Source organism: Ctenopharyngodon idella, chromosome 21 (genome assembly GCF_019924925.1).
Source record: "Ctenopharyngodon idella isolate HZGC_01 chromosome 21, HZGC01, whole genome shotgun sequence".
In the NCBI taxonomy this organism is placed as follows: Eukaryota; Metazoa; Chordata; class Actinopteri; order Cypriniformes; family Xenocyprididae; genus Ctenopharyngodon; species Ctenopharyngodon idella.
The window spans coordinates 21,090,022-21,117,383 of record NC_067240.1 but is presented as its reverse complement, the minus strand read 5'-3'; the positions used below and the strand labels follow the sequence as shown (position 1 = coordinate 21,117,383).

Here is a 27,362-nt window from a genome sequence, read left to right as displayed (position 1 = left end):
CTTATTACATCTTGTAAAAAGGGGCATAATAGGTCTCCTTTATGTCTTATCACTTGTAAAAAAATAATAGCACACCTGTTTAGCCTATGTGCTTACGTTACAAAACTCTATGGCAATAGTAACAGTGATGCTTTCCTGAGCAATTACATAATGTAACATTCCTCATCCCATTCTCATCGGTTTCTTGATATTTCTTTTGTCAAAAGTCTTGATGCTTTACTGTCACCTGCTGTTCAATGATAAACAGTGCACATCAAGGATTCCAGGATGAGCTTCAAAGAACCTAACAATCCTGGATCATGTCAAATCATCAACAGTAAAATCCAGATAACCAAGTAATCCAGGTACGAAGAACAGGCCCCATGTGTAGTTTTAAGGGCATTTTTAAACTTCTTAAAACAAAATAACATTCCAACGAGCTGTGCATCCACATTTAGCAACAAGACATATATTTTATTAAGTTTAAGAGGCCTAAGGTAAATTAAGAACGAATGTAGTGGGAAAGAATCAATGCTGCTAAATTGTATAAACAAAGTCATTTGACTTACTGAGCATAAAGACAATGACATTTTATTCTTAAACATTGTGACAGTACATTCAGTGTTCCTCCACAAAGAAAGGGTCATCCTCACTCTCACTCTCATCCAGAAATTCCTCTCGCAACGGTGACTTCTCTGAAGCCATCGCCTCCATCCGGAGGTCTTCCCTCTTGCGACGCAACCAACGAACCCCATCTCGTATGCGGCTGAACTTGGCAGAGCGAAGGTGCCAGATGAGGAGAGTGCAGATCAACACACTCGTCAAAGAGGCTAAACAAGGATGAAGGGTTGCAGGACAGTTCATTACTACATTTTTAAAGAAGCCATTTTCATTTAAGTAATTTATTAGTTCAGTTCATATATGTTGGAGTTGCAACTGCTAAGCTCATAATTATTATGGCCTGAATTTATAAAAATAAAATGAAGAAATGTACAAAGATTTAATAATATGGGTTTAAATATGAATACTTGAATTTGTAAATCAGAACATTTTATATTTATAGAGGACCTGTTATACCCTTTTACAAAGTCTTGATTTTGTTTTTGGGGTCTACTAGAACAGGTTTTCATGCTTGAATGTTAAAAACAACAACAACAACACCACCAATATTTTTTTTTGAGATATTTGCATTGTTGCAGCACCTCTTTTCCCAGTCTGTCAGTAATGCCGTTTAGTTCCTGTCTCTATGAAGCCTCTCCTTCTGAAAAGCGCAATGTGCTCTGCTTGGTAGGCTGGACCAGTGTATTGTGATTGGTGACCCGCTTTGAGCGTGTTTTGTAAATGTCTTGACCCTTTCCATAACCGCAAGTTTCAACACACACTACTAACGCAACTCAACCAGGCCTCGCCCCTTTATTTTGCATATGCCTTGGACGGGATTTATTTAAATGAGAGATACTGTGACATGCACGTTCCCAGAAGAAAACTTAAGACTACAAACGAGGTGTTTCAGGGAGTTCAGAAACAGTGTGCACTGATATAGAGAATAACTCCCTTTGGAGTGACTGTGCTTTGTAACTCCGCAGACCTTTTTCATGCTCAAACAGCAACATTACACACTAAAGAAAGCTGAAAATGTTTTCTTTACCTGTGGCAATTATAAACACTGCCCGACTGAGGGGAGCCCTGTCTGCTGTAAAGTCAATCACAATGGGTCTGGTCACTCTGTCTGAGGATATATTCACCTAAAACCACAGGAGGAGAATGACAGAATTGTAGAATGTGTGCAGTTTCACCTGGACAGAAGCAGAGCTATCAGTTCAGCCCAATATAATATATATATTATATATATATTATACACACACACACACTCTTTTAAATGTAATTTGGCCCAAGGGTGGGACAGATTTTCAGATTCTTTGACGAATATAAAGAAAAGCATTTATATAAAACCAAAGTCTTTTATTTTATAGACATTATAAATGTCTTTACTTTCACTTTTGATCAATTTAGTGCAGTCTTGAATAAATGAAAGAAGTTTCTTTAAAATAAAAGTCTTACTGACCACAACCTTTTGAACAGTAATATATGAATTTATCTTGTGTTACAGTTTTATTATGCCAAAATCATTCGTAATAAATATTTATCAAGTTAAAGGCACAATATGTAATTTTCACCATTGGAGCGGAACGAGGCCACTGGAGCGATTGCTAACGAGAGACAAGCACTCCAATCATGCGTAAGTGGGGTAACTCAGCTCTCTTTATCATATTAGATACATTTGTGTCCTGAAAGTTGTTATAATGCTACTATTCGCATTTGCTCGGTGGCTACGGCGGTGTGTGTTGCACACTGCAGTAAGCTAGATCGATATTAGGCATGGTAAATCATGGTACTCGCGGTAAATCAAGAAAATTAGATTTAAACAATAAGACTTACTGTGTTGAACTATATAATAATTAGTTTTCTGTCGATGAATGTATCCAAACAGTTGCTTACCTGTCTAATAAAAACACATTATATATTAAAACGTCTTTGGCGTTTCCATGGTTTCTACAAAAAAACGGAAATCAAGGGTAATGAGGGTATGATGTCATTGATAGGCTACACACAGACATGGTCCATGTCCTGGTTAAAATTGCGTATCTTGGAAACATTTGGGATAATTTAAGTACAAGTCAACAAAATATATAACACTGTTCTAGTGGTTTTTGGATATTTTAGTCAAAAAATCTTACATATTATGCCTTTAATATATAAATATATTTCACCTCTTTAAAGCCATTAGTCATTACTAAAACATACCTGCTGGAGCACTTGCTGATATCCATCAGCCTGAACCTGCAGCTGCTGTGTGCCTGGAGCCACAAGAGTGGTGAAGTGACCCTGACTGTCTGCATGAACACTCACAGAGCCGTTCACCACCACAACAGCACCCGACACCGGACGGCCTTTACTGTCCCTCACAACACCACTCAGCCTTCTGTGAACCTTTAGAGATCAAAACAGAGATTTAAATGAGTTTAGGTTGCTTGAAAATATGGCTGTTCTGAGAAGATGAGAAAGTTAGTTCAAGTGCGTCCACCTCTAGCAGCATGCGGAAAAGAGGCATTCTGTTCTCCATCCACAGCGAGAAGAGCTGATGTTCGGACGGGAACATACAACAGCCAGTATACACTGTGATCTCAGGGCAAACACCCATGTCCAAACTGAAGTCCTGAAAGAGCAACATTTGTAGTTTCTTAAAGTCATACAAGTTGCAATATGCAGAAAATGAGATTTGAGAGCTACAGTACAGTGAAAGTTTTTTGGATAATGATTGATTTAACTGGGTTTAATGACCATTTTCATTTTGGTGAACTACTACTAGAGCGAACATTTGATCATTATAAACAGTTATGTCTCATTCAGCACACAAGTTGTGACCTACATGGTCAAAATGGCAGGTTTTTTTTTTTTTTTTTATTAATAAATGTAATTTGATCTACAATGTGTCAAATAAAGTCACAACAGTTAAGTCATAAGTGACTGATATCATGACAAGAACAATATCTACAAACATGACAGAAAATATGCCATTCGGACAATCTCAAATGATTTCAATACCTTCATACTGCCAGTGTGAGCACTGAAATCCGCACCCTTCAGGATCCCTCCTGGGATTTTCGCTGTTGAGTTATAGACAAAACATATGAAGATGATTCCATCATTCTACATAATTTTAGCAGTATTTTCTTTTAATCTTTGAATCTGAAAGTCTTTTCAAAGGTACCTGACTTTTTTGTACATCCCACATTACCCAAGTGCATGAAAGGATGACTTCTGGCATACAAGGAGGCCAAATATCTCAACGTCTCCTCATTTGCTGCTGTAGAGTCATGATTAGTCAAATTCTTTATGACTTGCTTAAAATGAAATTTCCAGTAATATGAAGAAAAGTCTAATGCCCTATTCGCCTACTCATACTATGCCCTAAAAGTATGTAGCCTATTGTTTTTGTGAAGAAAAAGTACATACTTTTGAGTGTGTAGCAGAAGAGTAGGCAAGCTTTGGTACGTACTACGTACTACTACGTACATCATAACAGCGTCTTTAATGGACAACTCTGTCTCTTAGTTACGTGCAACTTGTCACATTTAAACTGCCGTCAATCATCTTGTCACAGTTAAAATCCTCCACATTCAATTCAATTTAATTTCCTACCATTTCGGAGAGAAATGTAGTTGCACATTGATTTGCCAGTCGTGTGTCTTTCATGCGGAGAACTCTCCTCATGTGTTTGCATAATGCTACATTTAAAAGTGAATGACCAAACGCATATTTCACAATGCTGTTGCAGATGAAATATAATGTGGATAACATTGAATAAATATCTTTTCTTCAAGTTAGATACTGATTATTAAGCACTTTTTATTTAATCGAATCCTTGTCCAATGCGCAATGGTTGTGGACAATTTTAGCCTTTAGAGTGTGCACGGATCTGCACTTCGGATTCTAACTGGAAAAAGTAGACCACCCGGGTATCTTTGGAATACTCATTTCAACATAATACGATTTGGGACACACTGATTCTAATTTTGAATAATATTTAGGACGGATAGTATGCGAATTGGGATGCACCATAAGACTAGACTTTGCTATGAAGGCATTCTAAAAAGGTTCTAACATGTTTCTATGTGGTTGCTAGGCTGTTCTGGATGGCTGTTAATACCCTAGTCAAAAGTATCATGTCACACCCTGATTTGTGTAAAGATACTTCGAATAAATAAGATTAAATAAGCATACATGCATTCAATTTTTTCAGAACCATTTTTTTTCATTGGCTAGGTGGAAATCATAAGCCTAATCACTCAAGCATTAACTGTACAGGATCAATTGTATGTCAGAGTTAGGGGTCCCCAACACAAAGAATGGGCAATAGTAATAATGTACAAACAAATATTGTGCTGTTGGTTACCATGCTGTTTAGGTCTGTCATAGGGATACGTGGTCAGCAGAGAGCCTCCCTCCAGCACTACTGAGAGAGAGAAACCCCCTCCATGAATCAGATCCATCACTGCACGGGTCTCTGGCTGCACTGACGCATTACCTAAGTATAAATACAAATGTCATATTCACGGACCACTTCACAAGCTTTTGTTAATGACAACTTCAATGCAGAGCGTTGACTGACTATAGAAGAAATCTGTATCCAGATCTGTTCCATGAGCGTTGTTGTGCCCCACACTGGAAGAACAGAGTCCCTCATGTGCCTGCTCCCTACCATCAGGGTTCACACACGGGAGAATCAGTATCCTGCTCCTGTCAATCAGCTAAGGCGAAGGACACAAAAACTGTATTAATGACAGATGCACAAACTCTGCCTGAGCTGCAATTCTAAAGGTCAGATCACATTTAACATTCCACTGCAAAATTTCGTGGACAAAATCAAGTCATTTCAATTTGGCGATCAGGAGTTTTGTGTGAGGCTGAAAAGGTTCCCCAAGCAGATTTCACTTGTGTTCAAGTAGGTCACACAAATTCATTGCACTCACCAACAGAAAGCTGCGTTGGTTTGAAAGCGACTTCTGCATGAGCTGCGCTTCATACATCTACAAACTATTCATAATGGACCTATTATTTAGTTATAAATCCTGCCAAAAATTGTGTTAATGTGAATGCACCTTAAGGCAAAATTGCTGAATCTGTCACAGTGAAGGTGAAGAATGCATGCCCAGTTAAAAAAAAAAAAAAAAAAGTTGATTGTGTATATATACACTAAGGATGTGTTCACACTTGTAGTTCAGTTCTCTTGGTTCTTTTTGCCCGGACCAAAAAAAGAAAATATATTTAGTCCTGGTTCACACTGTCGTTTTTAAATCCGAACCTAAAGACATAGAATTAATATTAATTCTATGTCTTTAGGTTCGGATTTAAAAACGACAGTGTGAACCAGGACTAAATATATTTTCTTTTTTTTGGTATATTGTATATATATATATATATATATATATATACACATACACACACAGGTGCTGGTCATATAATTAGAATATCGTGAAAAAGTTCATTTTTTTATTGTAAATTATTTTAAAAAATGAAACTTTCATATATTCTAGATTCCCTACATGTAAAGTAAAACATTTCAAAAGTTTTTTTTTTTTAATTTGTTGATTAGAGCGTACAGCTAATGAAAGTCCAAAATTCAGTATCTCAAAATATTAGAATATTTACATTTGAGTTTCATTAAATGACCATCCCTACAGTATAAATTCCGGGTATCTCTTGTTCTTTGAAACCACACTAATGGGGAAGACTGCTGACTTGGCAATGGTCCAGGAGACAATCATTGACACCCTCCACAAAGAGAGTAAGTCACAGAAGGTCATTACTGAATGGGGTGGCTGTTTACAGAGTGATGTATCAAAGCATATTAAATGCAAAGTTGACTGGAAGGAAGAAATTGGGTAGGCAAAGGTGCACAAGCAACAGGGATGACCGCAAGCTTGAGAATACTGTCAAGTAAAGCCGATTCAAACACTTGGGAGAGCTTCACAATGAGTAGAATGAAGCCGGAGTCAGCGCATCAAGAGTCACCACACTCAGACATCTTCAGGAAAAGGACTACCAAGCCACTTCTGAACCAGAGACAACGTCAGAAGCATCTTACCTGGGCTAAGGAGAAAAAGAACTGGACAGTGAACAGTGGTCGAAAGTCCTCTTTTCAGATAAAAGTAAATTTTGCATTTCATGTTGAAATCATGGTCCCAGAGTCTGAAGGAAGACTGGAGAGGCACAGAATCCAAGCTGCTTTAAGTCTAGTGTGAAGTTTCTGAAGTCAATAATGATTTGGGGGGGCCGTGACGTCTGCTGGTGTTGGTCCATTGTGTTTTATCAAGTGCAAAGTCAATGCAGCCATCTTCCAGGAGATTTTGGAGCACTTTATGTTTCCATCTGCTGACAAGCTTTATGGAGATGCTGATTTCCTTTTCCAGCAGGACTTTAGCATCTGCCCACAGTGCAAAAACCACTTCCAAGTGGTTTGCTGACCATGATATTACTGTGCTTTATTAGCCAGCCAATATGCCTGACCTGAATCTATGGGATATTTTCAAGAGAAAGATGAGAAACAGTCGATCCAACAATATACAGATGATCTGAAGGCTCAATAGTGCCTCAGCAGTGCCACAGGCTGATCACTTCCATGCCACACTTCACTGATGCAGTAATTTGTGCTAGGAGCAAGTCATTTGCTGTAATATGTCCTGCCGATCAAGTATTGAGTGCACAAAAGAACATACTTTAAAGAACTTGAACTTTTCTGTTTTGCAAATCCATTTTTTGATTGGTCTTAGGAAATATTCTAATATTTTGAAATACTGGATTTTGGACTTTCATGAGCTGTACGCTCTAATCATCAAAATTTAAAAAAAAAACTTTTGAAATGTTTTACTTTACATGTAGGGAATCTAGAATATATGAAAGTTTCATTTTTAAAAATAATTTATAATAAAAAAAATGAACTTTTTGATGATATTCTAATTATATGACCAGCACCTGTATATATGTATATATAAAAAAACTACCAAAAACTATTGTGCGACGGAACTTAATGAACATCCAAACCAATTCTGTGTCCTGGGCTAAATGCGACAGAACATATGTGTATATGATGGCATTTTGACCAGCTTAGAGCTAGTGAAGAGTTTATAAAATGTGTAAACGAATCAAAACAGCACCAGGAATTCCTCCGTTGCACACAAACAAAGATCTGCTGCAGGCGTTTCCGATGCCTGTACAAACTACAATGGGCAACGTAGTTCCTATGACAAGAAAAAACGGGTATGTTTCATTCTGTTCTTTTTAGGGTCGCATCTTGTGACATCACATCCTGTTTTTGGTTTGTTTAGATGTCTTAAGTCCGTGTTGTGTTCATATTTCAGTCAAACTGCACCAAAGTTCGCTTGGAAGCCTTTTCAGGGGTCTCGGTCTACTGGTTTGATGCGCACCAGGGTTCAGATGACAGGGTTCACACTTATTCAAATAAACTGCACTAACAGAGCAATCGCACCAGTTCATTTTAATAGAACCAAACAAAAGTGTGAACACACCCTAATTTAATTCAACACTGTAAAGTATCTAATTAAAAAATTGTAAAAATTTTTGCAATATTTGGGTGTGCTATGTAATTTTCGTTAGCCTAACAACATGCATGCCACTCAGACTTGTTGCGTACGAATAGTGTTCCAAATCTATGGATCCCCTAAAGGGACATGGTTATGGGAAAAAAAAATGAGATGGAAGGAAAATTATATTTAATGCTTTTTTGTTTGCTCGCAGATGCTTTGCACTCCCCCTAGAAACTTTCCATTCACTCACAAAACTTTTCTGAGCAAACACAGCACTGCTGTTAAATATTATAAGATGGGAGTCAAAACTATTTCTAAAAAAAAAAAACTATATATATATATTATGTTTTTACATGTTTTGTGAAGCTTGCCTTGGTGACAGTGGGATTCCTGCCATAGTTGAGGCAGAGAACAGAAGCAAACTCGAGCAGCAACTCTGGACCTACTGCCGCATTACCATGGACTCCAGCCACAAAACGGATCTTGGGTTCGGCAGGTTGAGGCATCTCCAAATGGCCTGCGATCTCAAGGGCCCAGATAGTTCTGAACTCAGAGCTTTGACCCAAACTGACCCCAGGAGAAAAAAAGTGATGTTGTGAAACTTCAAATGTCATTGTTTGAATCATCATTACTTTCCAACTCCATTCACTGAATTCTCATGATCTACGTGAAGTTATTTTTCCTCGAATAACTACAAAAATGTGAATGATGTTTGCCATGGATGGTGGCTAAGGTGTTCTGAGTGGATGTTAGCACATTGCAATGCAGTTGCTATAGTGGTTACTTACTAGCCCAAGTCCTTAGCAAGATCTGATAAAGACCAATGCTGGGAGTAACGCATTACAAGTAACTTGAGTTAATTAATCAGATTACTTTTTTCTTTTTTCAAGTAACTAGTAAAGTTACACATTACTTTTAATTTCACAACAAAATATCTAAATTACTTAGATTACTTACTCAAATAAGTAACGCAAGTTACTTTGTTTTCCCATTTATTGACTGACACCTCTCTTGTCCCCATGTTGAAAGAAATCGTAAGTGCAGAGGCGTTGTGCGTAAACATTATGGTTATTGTAGTTTTAGACTAAACGTGAGCATGCATTTACTAATCTCATTTGCACAAAAAAAAGATTTAGTATTCCTCAAAATGAATAAAATCAGTGAAATGCAAAATCAGGATATTACACAAACTTCCAATGATAAATAAAACATATGTTAAATAAAACAAATATTTTTATGCATTTAATCTGACTTTATTGACCAATGTACTTGCTGTTGACCTTCGATGATTCAGTTAAACCATAAGCAAAAATGACTTTAGATTTTTTGTTTTATATGTAGTTCCAAACGTAGGTTCGGGAGGAGCCTAAACATTCAGTCCTGTCAATCATCATTACGAGCGTATTAAGCAGCAGTTACTGCGTCATCCCAGCGACAATTCTTCCAGCATCCCTCGTCCTCCCCATCTCCTCGGCTATTTCTCTTATTCTCCCTCTGCGCAGTACTGTTATGGGGGGGGGTTAACTCAGAGCTCAAGCCGAGCCTCCGGTTCAAGCCTCCTTCGAGGACAGCAAGCCAAGTTTGTTTTACCATTAACCATTCAGACTGAATGGGTAGGCGAACTTGTGAATGGTGAAGTAAGCGTTAAACTTTCTTCTCCTGCATCCTATTTTTCTGCAATCCAGAATTTAGCACAGCTAAAACGTTTGCTTGTGCTGAGCCCTCTACTGTACAGGCGTGAATTTGCATTTCCATCACCTTATTATTTAAATTTTGGTGTGAAATGGCCTTTACATTTGCCCAAAAATATAACTTTTTGGTTATATAAAAAAGCCCAGCCCAGGTGAGAAAAAGTAACACAAAAGTAACGCAATGCATTGCTTTTCCTAAAAAGTAACTAAGTAACGCAGTTAGTTACTTTTTAAGGGAGTAACGCAATATTGTAATGCATTACTTTTCAAAGTAACTTTCCCCAACACTGATAAAGACACATCGTCAGGATTGCATACCTGTATAGCTGTGTGATGTGAGGGAAGTTTAAGGCCAGTCCTCTCAGGAATTCTGAGCGTTCCCTGTAGGTTCGGTACTGCAGGGTCTTAGCAGGTAGAAGGCTGCGGACCAACTGATCCAGCCCGCCAGGGGCTAAAAGCTGCTCTACCAGATTCTCAAAGTCCTTCTGTTCTCCTCCAGATGGATGCAATGTTTCTCTGGTCAGCTTAAAGTCCAGCTGCTCCACCCGGGACTCCAACACCCGGACAGATGCTGACATTGAAGTATAACTGGGAGAAAATGGCACAAGAAATTTAATGGCTGACCCATTTTATAACATTTTATGGCATTCTGTTCATTTGTTGTGAAGGTTAAGGTCTCACCCTGGAGCAGAGGCAGTGAGATGATAAGAACCAGGAGCCAGGGGTCTCCAGTATTGGCCTGTGCTGCTGGTGTGGACTTGATGCCTTGAGCCTTCCACCATGACTGTGGCATTACCAATGCCTTTGCCATAATGACCATCAGTCACCATACCCCTCACAAACAAATGAACCTGGCATACAAGATGTCACACAAACCATGTAAATGTTTAAACGGAATAGCTCACCCAAAAAGACAATGTCTTGATCATGATGTCATGATCAAGAATGAATCACCTGCTGTATAATCTGTAAGAGCGCTCTGTGATTCTTCTCCCAGTATTCTGAGAGCAGCAACTCTGGTGGGATCAGCTCACAGCTCAGACCAATGTTAATGGCTAAAGTGTCAGTGCCGTGATACGCCCAAGTCAGCATATCAGTTCCTACCATTATTCAGAAGGCAAAAACAATGTTGATTTCTGTGTCAAACAGGATACTCAACATAGGAGAATATGTACTGATGAGCAGAAAAATAAGACAAAATATAATAAAATAAGTACACACTACTGTTCAAAATTTGGGAGTAAGATTTTTTTAAAGAAATTAATTATTTTATTCAGCAAAAACATTAAGGGACAGAAAGCTCTGATTTCATCAAAAAGATCTTCATTTGTGTTCTGAAGATGAACGAACGTCTTATGAGTTTGGAATGACATGAGGGTGAGTAATTAATGACAGAATTTTCATTTCTGGAGCCAGGATTGGTGGATATCTCCATCACATAAAGATTCCTGCCCTGCACTGATTGTCCAGCAGAGCTCAGATCAGTGATGTTTGGATGGACAGCACTAAAAAATTCTGTCATTAATTACTCACCCTCATGTCGTTCCACACCAGTAATACCTTCGTTCATCTTCGGAACATAAATTAAGATATTTTTCATAAAATCCAATGGCTCAGTGAGGCCTGCACTGCCAGCACGACAATTAACACTTTCAATGCCCAGAAAGCTACTAAAGACGTATTTAAAACAGTTCATGTGACCACAGTGGTTCAAGCTTAATGTTATGAAGTGACGAGAATACTTTTTGTGCACTAAAAAAACAAAATAACGACTTTATTCAACAATATCTAGTGATGGGCAATTTCAAAACACTGCTTCATGAAGCTTCAAAGCTTTACAAATCTTTTGTTTTGAATCAGTGGTTCGGAGCGTGTATCAAACTGCCAAAGTCACGTGATTTTAGTAAATGAGGCTTCACTACGTCATAAGTGTTTTGAAATTTCAATGGTTCACCACTGGGGGCTGTGACTTTGGCAGATAGATACAGGCTCCGAACCACTGATTCGAAACAAAAGATTTGTAAAGCTTCGAAGCTTCATGAAGCAGTGTTTTGAAATCACTTATCACTAGATATTGTTGAATTAAGTCGTTATTTTGTTTTTTTGGCGCACAAAAAGTATTCTCGTCACTTCATAACAAAGGTTGAACCACGGTAGTCACATGAACTGTTTTAAATACCTCTTTAGTAGTTTTCTGGGCACTGAAAGTGTTAATTGTTTTGCTGGCAATGTAGGCCTCACTGAGCCATCAGATTTTATGAAAAATATCTTAATTTGTGTTCCGAAGATGAACGAAGGTCTTAACGATATGGGGGTGAGTATTTAATGACAGAATATTCATTTTTGGGTGAACTAACCCTTTAAGACATTTGTTACAAAAAATATATTTCAAATAAATGTTGTTCTTTTGAACTTCTCATTCAAAGAATCCTGAAAAAAGAAAATCACTGTTCCCACAAAAATATTAAGAAGCGCTGTTTTTAACATTGATAATGATAAGAAATGTTTCTTGTGTACCTAATCAGCATATCAGAATGATTTCTGAAGGATCATGTGACACTGAATACTGGAGTAATGATGCTGAAAATTCTACTTTGCCATCACAGGAATAAATTACATAAATTATATAAAATATATTAAAGTTACATACAATACATTAAATAGAAAACAAGCATGAAAAGCATCTTTTTAAAAAACTCGTACTGACCCGAAACTTTTGAAAGGTAATGTAAATCTATTTTTTTTTTAATTTAATGTTGACTTTAATCAGTGATTATGCTTCAGTCTGACCTGTGGCTACTGGACGGTGGTGCTTAATGCCTTTTTTCTCTCTGGTTCTTGGCACGTCACAAGCCTGGGGCTCTTGAAAAGCCTGAGATTGCTGGAACCAATGAAACAACAACAGTACTGGACAATTTGAGTTAGACATTTGATATACATTATAGAAAACATTGACATTCTACACTTTTCTGCTGATGGTTGAGCCAGTAAAATTAAATGTCACAAAAGTTATGTAATTAATGATATATAAAGCATTCAAAATACACACCATATAATAGGCTTCTGCAACTGATTTAAACATGTTCTCATCAATGGGGTCAAGGGAACTTGGATACATGACTCCCCTAAACCCTAGAGACAACAATGGCAGTTCAGTTATATAATTTAAAAATTTCATTTACATTTTGAGACAAACTTAAGACTGCCACTTTCTGTACCTCCATGTATACTTGCAGACAACACAAAGGAGTGGGCCTTAACCCAGTTTATCACTGCTTGAGTTTCTGCTTCAACAGAATTACTCGATTGTGACTGTTCAGGGAAATTTGCATTCAGGTCAACACGGTGACTATTACTGTGTCCAATAATACTCAGGTCTCCTGAGACCCGATCCTTGTGAGCTACGAGAAGAAAATCAGGGTAAATACAGAAGAGAACAATTAAACAACCTGCCACTATATTTGCTTGTACCTTCTAGCGCTAATTCAAACCCATCTGGGTTCATGGAAGGCATGATGTGAATTCTTGTGCTATTGACCAGACGTGTGACCAACGGATCTTTGCCATAATTGCGGCACAAGTATTCAATAAGGTTTAGGAGAATCTCACGACCGATAAACTCGTTTCCATGCAGGTTACCCACAAACATGATCTCTGGTTTGCCTGGTTGAAGTAAGGAGAGGTTATCACTAGACATATAGACATATTAATGTACACTACCAGTTAAACATTTGAAATAATTAAGATATTTTGTTCTTGAATGTCTCTTATGCTCAACAAGTTTGCATTTACTTGATCAAAAATACTGTAAAAACAGTACTATTGTGAAATATTACAACAATTAATTTTTACAATTAATTTGTTCAAATTTCAAGTTTAAAAAAACAGTTTTAAATTTGTTTTTAAATGTCATTTATTCCACTGATGCAAAGCTGAATTTTCAGCATCATTACTCCAGTCTTCAGTGTCACATGATCCTTCAGAAATCATTCTAATATGCTGATTAGCTGCTCAAGAAACATTCCTTTTTACTAATGTTGAAACATGATACACTACCATTAAAAAGATTGAGGTAATTAAGATTTTAGAATGAAATTAGTATTTTTGTTTAAATTTAAATACTTTAAAATTAAATGGTAACACTTTACACTTTGCTGCCTCTTGTCTGCCTCGCTGCTCAGATTGGTTTGCGTCTGTAACTCCGTATAGCTTTGTTTTGAATCTCTTACTTTTATTCATTGTTGCTTATTTTTTATTTTATTTTTTTTATTACCTTATATGTAATATTGCCTACCACACTAATCTGACGTCGCTAGCTTGTAATCTTTGTTAACAGTCTCTCGCGCGCTCCTTTTTAAACGCGTTCTTCAAACAGCTGTGGTAAGTCGGATCAGTCTACAAACACGGTGAGTCATGTCATCCTCTCCCAGCATTGCTACCTGTTCCATTTGCCACATGTTCACCATAGCTCTCTCTGTCAGCGACGAGGGATTTACATGTCATAAATGTAGGGAAATAGTCAGGCTGACAGAGAGAATCTCAGAATTAGAGACACGCATCCAAACTTTAATCGAGGATAGTAAGAATGCAAGGGCTTCAGATACTGTTTTGGATGCGACTAGCTTAGTGAACTCTGTACATTGTTCGGTTCTGGCTGTAAAGCCCGTGCAGCAGGGCACTTGGGTAACGGTGAGGCGGCCTAGCCGCGGAAAACACCACTCTTCCGTTCCAATAAGAACATCAAACAGGTTCTCCCCACTTAGTGATACACCCACTGAGAATCCTGTTGAAAGTGCCCTAGTTATTGGCGATTCTATTACACGGAACATGAAAATAGAGACACCAGCCACCATAGTCACATGTTTGCCGGGAGCCAGAGCACCTGACATCAAAGCAAATTTAAAAGTGCTGGCTAATGCTAATCGTAAATACTCTAAGATTATTATTCACTTCGGCACTAATGATGTTTGACTTCGCCAGTCGGAGATCACTAAAATTAACATTAAAGAGGTGTGTGAACTCGCAAGTACAATGTCAGGAGAAGTAATTTGCTGTGGCCCCCTTTCTGTTCGTCGGAGTGATGAGATAGTTAGCAGATTATCATCACTCAATGGCTGGCTGTCTAAGTGGTGTCCGCAAAATAATATAGGTTTCATAGACAATTGGAAAAGTTTTTGGGGCAGACCTGACCTGTTGAAGAGATGGTATTCATCCCTCCTCGGGTTGTTAAATATTAGATCCCTTTCTTCAAAATCACTTATTGTTAATGATATTATCAAAGATAATAATCTAGATGTGCTGTGTTTGACAGAAACTTGGCTAAAACCGGACGATTACATTACTTTAAATGAGTCTAGTCCTCAAGGTTATGATTATCGACACAATGCCCGTCAGAAAGGCAAAGGGGGAGGTGTTGCTGTAATCTATAGTAATATTTACAGTATTAGTCAAAAGTCTTTCAAATATAATTCCTTCGAAGTGATGGTACTTTACGTAACATTATGTAGGTTGACGTTTGTGCTGGCTACTGTATACAGGCCACCAGGACACCATACAGACTTTATCAAAGAATTTGCTGATTTTCTGTCGGAGTTAGTATTGACTGCAGATAAAGTCCTTGTTGTTGGTGATTTTAATATCCATGTAGATAATAAAAAAGACGCATTAGGATTGGAATTTGCAGATATTCTAAACTCTATTGGTGTTAGACAACATGTGTCAGGACCCACTCATTGTCGTAATCATACTTTAGATCTAATATTGTCACATGGAATTGATATTGATGCTGTTGAAATTCTGCAGCAGAGAGACGACATCTCAGATCATTATCTAGTCTCGTGAATACTATATTTAGTCAAGGCGGCTAAACTGCCTCCATGCCATAAATATGGTAGAACCATCACTTCTACCACTAAAGATCGCTTTATAAATAATCTTCCAGATCAGTTTCATTGCCTTAGCATACCAGAAAGCTTAGAAGACCTCGATGTTGTAACAGAAACTATTGCCTCTGTCTTTTCCAGCACATTAGACTCAGTTGCTCCTTTGCGCTTAAAAAAGATTAAGGAAATTAATCCAATGCCATGGTACAATGAGTACACTCGGGCCCTAAAGTTAGCAGCCAGAAAAATGGAGCGCAGCTGGAAGAAAACAAAACTAGAAGTATTTCGCATTTCGTGGAGAGAGAGAATGATTGAGTACAGAAAGGCCTTAAAATCTGCTAGATCTGCTTATTTTTCAAAACTTTTAGAAGAAAATAAACACAACCCTAGGTATTTATTTGATACAGTGGCTAAATTAACAAGAAATAAAGCTTCAACTTCTGATGTTTCCAAAGAGCACAGCAGTAATGACTTTATGAACTTCTTTACTTGCAAGATTGATAATATTAGAGAAAAAATTATAACCATGCAACCGTCTATTACAGTATCGCGTCAGATAGTGCATTGTAGTGTCCCTGAGGAAAAATTCAATTCATTTACTGCTTTAGGAGAGGAAGAATTGTCTAAACTTGTTAAATCATCAAAATCAACAACATGTATGTTAGACCCTATACCGACTAAGCTATTGAAAGAAATGCTTCCAGAGGTTATAGATCCTCTTCTTAATATCGTCAATTCATCTTTATCACTAGGACACGTACCAAAAACTTTTAAGCTGGCTATTATTAAACCTCTTATTAAAAAAACACAACTTGATCCTAGAGAATTAGTCAATTACAGGCCGATCTCAAATCTCACTTTTCTGTCAAAAATACTAGAAAAGGTAGTATCATCACAACTATGTTCCTTTTTAGAAAGAAATAGTATCTGTGAGGATTTCCAGTCAGGATTTAGACCGTACCATAGTACTGAGACTGCTTTCATTAGAGTTACTAATGATTTGCTCTTATCATCAGATCGTGGTTGTATCTCTCTATTAGTGTTACTGGATCTTAGTGCTGCATTTGACACTATTGATCACAATATTCTTTTAAATAGACTCGAAAATTATGTTGGCATTAGTGGAATTGCATTGTCATGGTTCAAATCATACTTATCTGACCGTTATCAGTTTGTAGTAGTAAACGAAGAGATGTCATATTGATCACAAGTTCAATATGGAGTACCACAAGGCTCAGTACTAGGACCGTTGCTGTTCACTCTGTACATGCTACCCTTGGGAGATATCATTAGGAAGCATGACGTTAGTTTTCACTGTTACGCTGATGATACTCAGCTCTATATTTCTTCGCGCCCTGACGAAACTTACCAATTCACAAAATTAACAGAATGCATAGCTGATATAAAAAAATTGGATGACCAGTAATTTCCTACTACTAAATTCAGAAAAAAACAGATTCTAATTTTTGGACCAAAAACTTGTATATAACGTAATAACCTAGAATACTATCTAACACTTGATGGCTGCTCTGTTAAGTCTTCGTCGTCACTTAGGAACCTGGGTGTGCTCTTTGATACCAATCTTTCATTTGAAGGCCATGTTACTAGCATCTGTAAAACCGCATTCTTCCATCTTAAAAATATATCTAAACTACGACATATGCTCTCAATGAAAAAATGCAGAACAGTTAGTTCATGCGTTCATGACCTCAAGGCTAGATTACTGTAACGCTCTACTGGGTGGTTGTTCTGCTCGCCTGATAAATAAACTACAGCTCGTACAAAATGCAGCAGCTAGAGTTCTTACTAGAACTAGGAAGTATTGCCATATTAGCCCATTGGCTTCCTGTTAAACATCGTATAGATTTTAAAATCTTGCTAATTACTTACAAAGCACTAAATGGTTTAGCTCCCCAGTACCTGAGCGAGCTCCTAATTCATTATAGTCCTTCACATCTATTGCGATCTCAGAATTCAGGCCAGCTGATAATACCTAGAATATCAAAATCAACCGCAGGCGGTAGATCCTTCTCCTATTTGGCACCTAAACTCTGGAACAATCTTCCTAGCATTGTTCGGGAAGCAGACACACTCTGTCAGTTTAAATCTAGACTAAAAACGCATTTCTTTAACCTGGCATACACATAACACATTACCAATTTATATTTTCAAATCTGTTAAAGGATTATTAGGCTGCATAAATTAGGTCAGCCGGAACCGGGAACACTTATAACACCTGATGTACTCGTTACATCAGAAGAAGAATGGCATCTATGTTAATATTAGTCTTTCTGGTTATCCCGAGGTTCACCGTAGTCAACCGTATCCGGGCCGTATCCAGGTGAGACCAAGGACCTGCGCCTTGACACGACCACAACGCAGCCCTGAAGTATCAGCAGAGATTGAGTCAACTAGATCATCCACTGTGAGGGCCTCATCGACACGACAGCCACGACACAGTTCCTCAACAACCGTCCATACCGCCGTGATGAATACGATCCTCAATTGGATGGAACTGGAACTGGAACTGTCGGACTTATGATAGCTACCTGAATCGTAACAAAGCACTGTTGGCCAGAGGAGAACTGGCACCCCGACTAAGCCTGGTTTCTCTCAAGGTTTTTTTTTCTCCATTTAAACACCTATTTGCCACTTGTCTGCCACCTGATGTCAACTGATGGAGTTTGGGTTCCTTGCCGCTGTCGCCTTTGGCTTGCTTAGTTGGGGACACTTGACATTTGACTTGACATATTCAACAGTGCTTTGATCTGCCTGCATTGACACTATTCTTTTAAGAGCTGCTGTGCAGCCAAATAATGTACCAGTTATCAATGTAAAGCTGCTTTGACACAATCTACATTGTAAAAAGCGCTATATAAATAAAGGTGACTTGACTTGACTTGACTTTAGTATAGGGAACACATATTCACTATTAACTATGACTTTTTCCTCAAACTCCTAATTTACTGCTTATCAATAATTGGTAAGTTAGTAGTTAATTTTAGGTATTGAGTAGGATTAAGAATGTAGAATAAAGTCATGCAGAATAAGGCATTAATATGTAGTATTAATAAACAGCCAATATTCTAGTAATATGCATGCTATTAAGCAACTATTTAAAAGACCCTAAAATAAAGTGTTACCAATTAAATTGATCAAAAGTGACAGTAAAGACATTTATAATGTTGCAAAATATTTCTATTTCAAATAAACAATGTTTTTTAAAAAAAAAACATTTTAGTCATCAAAAAAAAAAAAAAAATCCTAAAATATTATAATAAAAACAACAACAACAACAACAACAACAATAATAATAATAATAATAATAATAATAATAATAAAAAGTTAATAATGTCAATTAATAATTGACCAGCAAAATCAGCATATTAGAATGATTTCTGAAGGATCATGTGACCCTGAAGACTGGAGTAATGATGCCAAAACATTTAGCTTTGCATCACAGCAATAAATTACATTTGAAAATATATTCATATAGAAAACAGTTATTTTAATAATATTTCACAATGTTACTGTTTTTACTCTATTTTGGACCCATAGTGTACACACATATACAATATAATAATCTGACTGTTTGCAACTGCACCTTGCTGATCAACACCAGGATTGGTGGATATCTCCATCACATAAAGATTCCTGCCCTGCACTGATCGTCCAGCAGAGTTCAGATAAGTGATGGTTGGATGGACAGCACTAAACAGTTGCAACAACATCTCCATTTCATCATAACTATGATGTCGGAATTCCAAAGTGTGGATTGGATATTTTGAGGTGGGAAGCCCTAGTGTGCTCAGATCTTCATTGGTTACTATAGGTTGTTCAGAGGGATCTAACATTAACATTTCCTCTACAGGTTCCTCAAGAGTAAAGTTTAGCAGTGTGGCTTTGCCTTCAATCACTGGCACATTCTTAACAGTATTTGAAAGGTACCTGAAGGAAACATGAAAAAAAAAAAAAAAAAAAAAATCCATTAAATTGGACTACTTCCATCTCATCATTTTACTTTTATGCCTCTACACATAATCACCCAGGTGAGCTAGCAGTGATGTCATATCTTCCAGGCAGCAGCAGGCGATAATAATCACCAAACCTCCAGGTTGTGATGTTGTGATGAATTCCAGAAACTGAGATTGTGGCATCTGGGAGACCAAAGCCTGATCTGGTCATTACGAAACCTCTCACACCAATATGAGCCTTGAACAGAAGCAAAATAAGATTTGATATTAAAAATAAATAATAAATAAATAAATAAATAAATAAAAAAAAATCTTTGGCTGAATTTAATTCAATTTATGTAGAATGAAGTGAACCGAAATGAGTAAACTCAACTTAGACAAAATAACTGAGTCAAGTTATTTTGAAGTAAACTGTCAGCTAACAATGACTTCTCTTTACACATATAATGGTAGGTTAGGCTTTGGCAGATGCTACTGATTACATCCATAGCAATCCTATAGTAGTAACTTTTACATTAAGGCACAATATGTAACTTTTTGTCGCTAGAGGTTGCCTGTTTAAAACAAAGGCGTAGCTTGATGACCCCGAGATTGAGTGCGGAACATGGGAGATGTCGTCTTCACCTCACAGCCAAGGGAAAAGAATCCGACAGGACTTGGGCAGAATACATGTTCATGGATGAGATTATTAACGTTTCTGTAATATGAAGCAGAGCAGGGCCGAGTGCTGTGAGAGCTGAACGAGGCCGATGGAGTGATTGCTAATGAGAGATGAGCTTGACACACGGCTCGGAAACTTTTATTATGCAACAATTGCCGCTTCTTCCGGTCAAGCGTATGTGGAATAACACAGCACTATTTTATCATATTAGATATATTTGAGTGTGTTGAAAATGATGTTATAACGTTACTCTGTGCATTTGCTGGGCAGCTGCTATGAGACACTTGTTGCACACTGCAGTAAGCTAGATCGATAGTAGAATATCATTAATATAATCAAGAAAACGAGATTCAAACAATAAGACTAAACGTGATGAGCTATATAACAATGATTAGTTTTCTGTCTATAAATGTATCCAAACAGTTGTTCCCATTCAGTCAGTTACGTTCAACGTTACGTCGATACTGACGTAATAGGGTCTCGCTTGGTGGGAGGAGGGAACGGGGGTTACAATAGTAACCTAGACGTTCCCTTGTCTAATAAAATATATAATATATTAAAGCATCTTTGGTGTTTCCATGGTTTTTACCAAAAAAAAAAAAAAAAAAAAATTGAGGGTAACGCAGGTATGATGACATTGATATGATGTCCAGAGAAATGAGCAATTTTAACCAGGTTAAAATTGCTTATTTCTCTGGATTTAAACATTCTTGGAAACATTTGGGATAATGCAAGTACAGAAGTCAACAAAATACAGTAGTCAACATTTGAAGTGGATCAAAACCTTTCATCAAAGTTGTCCTAAAACCTTCTTCTTAGGACAACTTAGTTCTTAGGACAACTTTGATGAACTTTTTTGATCCACTTCAAATGTTGACTACTATATATATAACATTGTTCTAGTAGTTTTTGGATATTTTAATCCAAAAATCTTACTGTGCGCAGCATAAATGAGTACACCCCCTCTGAACAAAATACAAAAGATGTATTTTCTTTATGATCACTAATACAATTCATGGAAAGATAGCAAAACAAAAATGTATTAAACATATACATAATAAAAACTGAGAAATATATGTCATTAATAGCCATAAAATAAGTAAATTAGCCAATTTTGTTTAAATTAAGGATTGCACAAATGAGTACAATAAATGTATAATATTCTAGCACTTAGTATGCCCTCCATAATTTTGAATATATATGCTCTGACCCTTCTTGGCGCAGAGTGTACAAGTTCATGACAAATTGTCATGTTTAAATCCTGGATGATGAGCTCCTTAAATGCCCTGATCTTTAATGGGGAGTGTTGCTCAACTTGTCTCTACAGAATCCCCCACAGGTGCTCAAAAGTGTTAAGATTGAGTGCAATACATGTCCACAGAAGGTTTTTCACCTTGGAAGAATGCATATCCTCATTGTCATGTTGAAAAAATGCCCAACAATGCAGGGGATGAGGAAAGGGTAACATCATCTGTTTCAAGTTAGTGTATTAAATTACACAGTGGTGTGGGAATTCATGACAGCATTGATAAAGCACAACTCCCTCACACCTTCAGCACTCATACATCCCTATATAAGAGCTTTACTACAACTAAACTTTACTGTGGGAACCAGGCACTTCTCACTGTACTCCTCCTCTAGCAACACCATAACATTTTGGATGCTGTTAGATCCAAAATGATTGATTTGGTCTCATGAGACCAGAGCATTGATTCCCAGAATCTATATTTTGTAAATATGGGCTTTGGAAATGGCTAACTGACTTTATTGTGCTTTGGCTACAGTAGGTAGTTCCAGTGAGAACAACAACCATGCATGTCATTTCTGCAGGCCGCATCTTACTCTGTGAGACAAACAGTCACTCGTTTCATGGCTTTTGCTGGCTCTGAGACACTCGCTTGGTATTTCTCCTGCTCTTTGTCTAGCAAAAAAAATCCCTCATCACTAAATGAAAGCTTAAAATGAAGGCCTGATTATTTCAGGGGCCTTGTCACAAGTCCATTGTTTTTGAATTTCTGTGTTACTTTTGCTATATTTTCACACTTAAAACAATGATTTGGTAATCCTCTTGTACCACTGTCCTCTTTTGTGCTAAGAAATAGTGATAGTTTTCTCCCAAGTGGTTCCATTGTTGTCAGCATTAAGTCTGAGAATGATTCAGTGGGCTATATAACACTTTTAATTGTCAAGAAATTACTTCTCTTTAAATGTTTTGGTTCAACATACTTACCTGTTGATCAAACATTGCCTTAAACTTGAACATTGCCTTAAACAGAAAATTTTTTATTTCATTTTATTTAGTAACTTTTAGCAGGGTGTACTCATTTTTGCTACACAACATTTTATCACCTTGATAAGAAAATCTTATTTTCGTGAATAATTTTGAGATGCTTCTTTGGTAATTGATTAAGCAGACTTGCTGGAACATTATATCTCTAAAGAACCCTAACATGTCTTCTAAGTAATTGAGTAATTGCTGATTTTCAGAAGTTTCAGAGGGGGTGTACTCATTTACAGTATGCTGTTCACTGTACATATTGTGCCTTTAAGGCAACTTGAGTTCTTGTTAGAAGATCCGCAACCGAAGCACTTTCTCGACACTTCACCAAAATGGTAAATGGTATAACTATAATAACTGGCTTCCGGTAACGGCCTTGCACGAGTCGAGTTCCGGCCGAGAGTGAGCTCTGACCCGGCGTATGACGTAGGATGTAGGAGTAGAATAAGCTTAGGTGAGAGTAGACGCCTCTTGCGGTTCAAACAAATAAGGCTAGGCAACAAACTAAAGCTCCTCCGACAATTCTCTTTAAAAATTCTTTTTAGACTTGTAATTCGTGACCGGTGGTTTGTTTCACTCTTTCCTCTGCGCTTCCGCGTTCGTCAATACGTCTTGCGCCGGGTCAGAGGTCACTCTTCCACCGGAACTAGACTCGTGTACGGCCATTACCGGAAGCCAGTTATTATAGGTATAAAGTTATAAATATGGATTTGTTTTCTTACAATAATGCTTCAATCACTTCACTTCAGAAGGCCTTTATTAACCCCCTGGAGCCGTATGGATTATTTTTATGATGGATAGATGTGCATTTCTGGGCTTCAAAAAAAAAAAAAAAAAAAAATTATAAAGCAAGGAAGAGCCAGGATATTCTTTTAATACAACTCAGATTGGGTTTGGCTGAAAGAAGAAAGTCATAGACACCCAGGATGGCTTGAGGGTGAATAAATCATGGGATAATTTTCATTTTGGGTGAATTAACCCTTTAAGTCAATTTGTTGAATATGATAAAATTAGGTTAGATTAATTTGTCTTATTCAAGTAAATTGAACAATAAGTAAAAAAAATAAATAAATAAATAAATAATGAGACCATTCTACACACTAAACATTCCAATCAACTCACCTTCTGTATGTAGGTAAGAAGGGCCTCCTTGTTGTTGGTCCACTCTGTGAAAAGCTGAGAAGCCATTGGATACTTGCAGCAGCTGAATTTGAAAGTGACTTCAAAACAGTTCCCTTTGAGGTAGTTGAAATCCTGCATTCCCCCTGCACACACACAGGACAACAAACCAAAGCTCAGTGGAGTTTCACTTAGTTAAAATACCTGACTTTAATGTCCAACAGTTTGATACCATCTTCAAAGCTTTTGTTGGGATCAACAGGACAGCCAGGATTGTCCATCCTCATAATGGGATGGTTCTCAGTGTAGGTTTGTGCTAAATGGCGAAAGAGAGCTTCATCTGCTGTCAGCCCTGAGCTTGCAGAAGAACTGCTGTCATCAAAAGGGAAGCTGGCCATCACTGAGCCCCCATGTAGACTACCAGACAAGACAAACCTTAAAAAGATTACAAAGAGCCAGAAAACCTGGTAAGAAAACACTTCTTTTGAACAGATTTGACTTTGTTCTCTTGTTTCTGATCTGAGATTTTCACATTACAACACTGAATAATTCAAGATTCATTTTTCCCGGGCCAGTTTCTCTTAAAATCTAGTTAACTCTGATGTGAAGTGATGGTCATTTTCAGAAATCCAGTGTTATTTTATTGTCCGTTACAAAATTATTTCAGTTAGTTGCCATGCAAGGCAACAGCTTTTCACCTAATATTTGTATTTTATTTCAGAAATGTCAAGGTGGTTTGAAATTTAGCAGAATTTATTATTTCATAATTACTGCTTTTGTCTGCCAAATCAAAGTCAGTCAGGTATAACCAACTCGCAGGCAGCCGTTTTGTTATATGAGAAGAAAAATATAAGGGAAGACCCTTGGTGACCCTGCTAAATAATACCAAAAAATTTGCAATGACATGGCAAGGTTAACTGAGGTTGTCAATGTCAAATGATTTCAATAAATAAACAGGCCTAAATGTTTGACTTAAAGGGTTAGCTCACGCAAAAATGAAAATTCTGTCATTCATTACTCCAAACCCGTAAGACTTTCGTTTATCTTCTGAACACAAATGAAGATGTTTTAATGAAATCTGACAGCTTTCTGTCCCTCCATTGACAGCAACTACCACTTTCAAAGGTAAAGACATCATTAAAATAATCAACGTGACTACAGTGGTTCAACCTTAATGTTATGAAACGACAAGAATATTTTATTTAAAAAAAAAAAAAAAAGTGTGCACAAATTATTCTCTGTGCTTTATAACATTTAACAAGGTTAAACCACTGCAGTCACATGGACAATTTTAACAATGTCTTTACTACCTTTCTGGTCCTTGAAATTTGGATGACATTGCTGTGTATAGGGAGATCAGAAACCTCTCGGGTTCCATCAAAAAAACCTTAATTTGTGTTCTGAAAATGAACAAAAGTCTTACGGGTTTGGAACAACATGAGGGAGAGTAATTAATAACAGAAATTTCATTTTTGGGTAAACTAACTCTTTAAAAGTAATTCATGTGATTCCGGTGGTTTAATCTAATTTTTATGAAGTGCTTTGCTTGCAAAAGAACATAATTTACCAATCTATTTACAAAATATTAATCTCCAATGCGAGTTCAAGAGAGCATCATGACGTATGCGTGTTGTGTTGACACGAGAGCATAGATATTTTGTAGAAAAGGTTAAACCACTGGAGACACATGGATTACTTTAATGATGTCTTTACTACCTTTCTGAGGCTTAAAAGTGGTAGTTGTGTAAACTGTCAATGGAGGGACAGAAAGCTCTCAGATTTTATTAAAAAAAAAAATTGTATTCCAAAGATGAAAAAGTCTTACAGTTTTGGAAAGACATAAGGGTGAGTAATTAATGACAGAATTTTAATTTTAGGGTGAACCCTTTAAAACATATTATAATAATCCATACTATAAATGATTATCATTGCTGTGTACAGAAAATATTAAAACTACACAGCAAACAACATACTTTTTTTCAAGAATCCACCTCATGACAGCCGTGACTTCCGGTGTATCATCTGAAGTCTCGCTGGAGGGCTCATCCAGGAATTGTAAACTCTTATCGAGGTCATAATGTTTGGCATTCTCGCGGCCTTCAGCGCTGCCAGTGCAGTCACCCTCCACCGCCCGCTCAAATCCGTCTGGATTCATGCTGGCCATTATATAAATGTCAGTCCGGTTCACCAGCTCCGTCACTCTCACATCACGGCCATACTGAGTCAACAGGTACTCAATCAGATACACTAACAGCTGCCTTGATAAAGCCTCGTCCCCGTGGATGTTTCCCACATACTTGAACCTGGGTTTGCCCGGTACGTCCGTACTCGGATTCACTGTTATTCTCATGACCCAAAGCTCCCTACCCTCGACAGACTGTCCGATGCTCGCGAGGCTGCAAATATTCGAGTATTTGAGAGAAAAACGCTGAAGACGATCGGTCATGGCGGCGTAGTTGTAATATCCCCGGTATGTTTCTTCGTTCACTTTGTTGGGGCGTCTCAAACCAAGTATTTGGTGCGAAACTATTAAAATATGCGGCAAAATGATCCACAAAATATGCATTGCGTGTTTGTAGTGGCTTACAAACAATAGTGTCGTTTTTTTTTGTCGTTTTATTGTCAGTTGTTTTTTTGTTGCGCCATTACAAATTGTACATCGCTTTGTCCGGCAGCGGGCAGGTTAAAGCCATTGAATCAAAATTAGGGACACTAATAGATTCCACTTGGCTTAATCAGTAAGGCTATAAATTGGTGTGGACAGGGTTAAACCAAAACGATGGATTAAACCACTGCCATTTAAGCGGTAGCTGACAAATGTCTATAAAATTTTTGACCATCAAGATTTTAACTTAAATGTATATATTTATAATGAAAAGTGTATTTTAATGGGTCAGAATTATAAAAAACAAAAAAACAAAAACAAACATTTTAGTCATCTTTTAGCTTTTGTTTGCAGTTCCCTTGCATAAGTAGGCCTACAAATCACTTTTCCTGGTAGTCTCAATAATATGTGCCGAGAGGTAGAGTCTTGCATGAAATATGAAGTCACGAAAATCGCATATTTAAGAATTGCACATGTGAAAACATAGTTCAGAATAGTTTTAAATGGAGTGCACCATGTCACACTCTTAGATGCTGTTTAAAATGGCATGTTAAATACCAAGTGCGGCTGTTTTCAAACTTTTGACCCCGATATATGATGATCCCCCACCTCCTAAAATATAAAGGCAGATATATTTTTATATAAAACAGTAATTGTAAAAAGTAAAATGTTAAAGGTGACGTTATAAATAAATGTGACATTTAAAATTTTAATTATTGGTTTTTATAATAACTGTAGCCTACTATAAGAAATGATAAATATCTTGTAAAACACACACACATATACTACACAGTATATAAATGAATAAACATTAGCTTTTCAAACATTGTTTTTAATATATTTTTACTTTTAATAAATTATGTTTATTATTTGTTATATATTATTATTTATATTATATTATTTTTATGTATTATGATTTATTGCTTTTTAATAAATAATTCAGATTTATATTTCTAATATTCTTGACTATACCCCTTTTGTGTATGATAACATTTATTTGTAAATGAAGTAACTGTAAATAATTTAAATAATAATAAATATACAAATAAATAAAGGTTGCTTTTC

General features: G+C 37.0%; 1 protein-coding gene across 5 annotated transcripts; it reads right to left on the bottom strand.

Moving 5' to 3' along the window:
• Positions 1–432: 432 nt before the first annotated feature.
• cpdb (carboxypeptidase D, b) lies at positions 433–26,430 on the bottom strand. Of its 5 annotated transcripts, none has more exons than XM_051876589.1 (21): positions 25,666–26,430; positions 23,925–24,127; positions 23,696–23,838; positions 19,706–19,872; positions 19,265–19,608; positions 13,250–13,441; positions 12,997–13,179; positions 12,828–12,910; positions 12,569–12,659; positions 10,733–10,878; positions 10,460–10,629; positions 10,097–10,366; positions 8,441–8,654; positions 5,153–5,291; positions 4,937–5,068; positions 3,752–3,847; positions 3,586–3,647; positions 3,065–3,196; positions 2,785–2,970; positions 1,628–1,724; positions 433–809 (listed from the first exon to the last, which is right to left on the bottom strand). In XM_051876589.1, exons 1-21 carry the CDS (start codon positions 26,256–26,258, stop codon positions 598–600), a joined length of 3,855 nt encoding a protein of 1,284 aa, XP_051732549.1. In that variant the 5' UTR covers positions 26,259–26,430; the 3' UTR covers positions 433–597. The 5 variants fall into 5 exon arrangements, with proteins under 5 accessions (XP_051732549.1, XP_051732550.1, XP_051732551.1 ...); XM_051876590.1 differs by having other exon boundaries at positions 3,752–3,844; XM_051876591.1 differs by having other exon boundaries at positions 8,459–8,654; positions 25,666–26,429.
• Between the last annotated feature and the right edge of the window lie 932 nt (positions 26,431–27,362).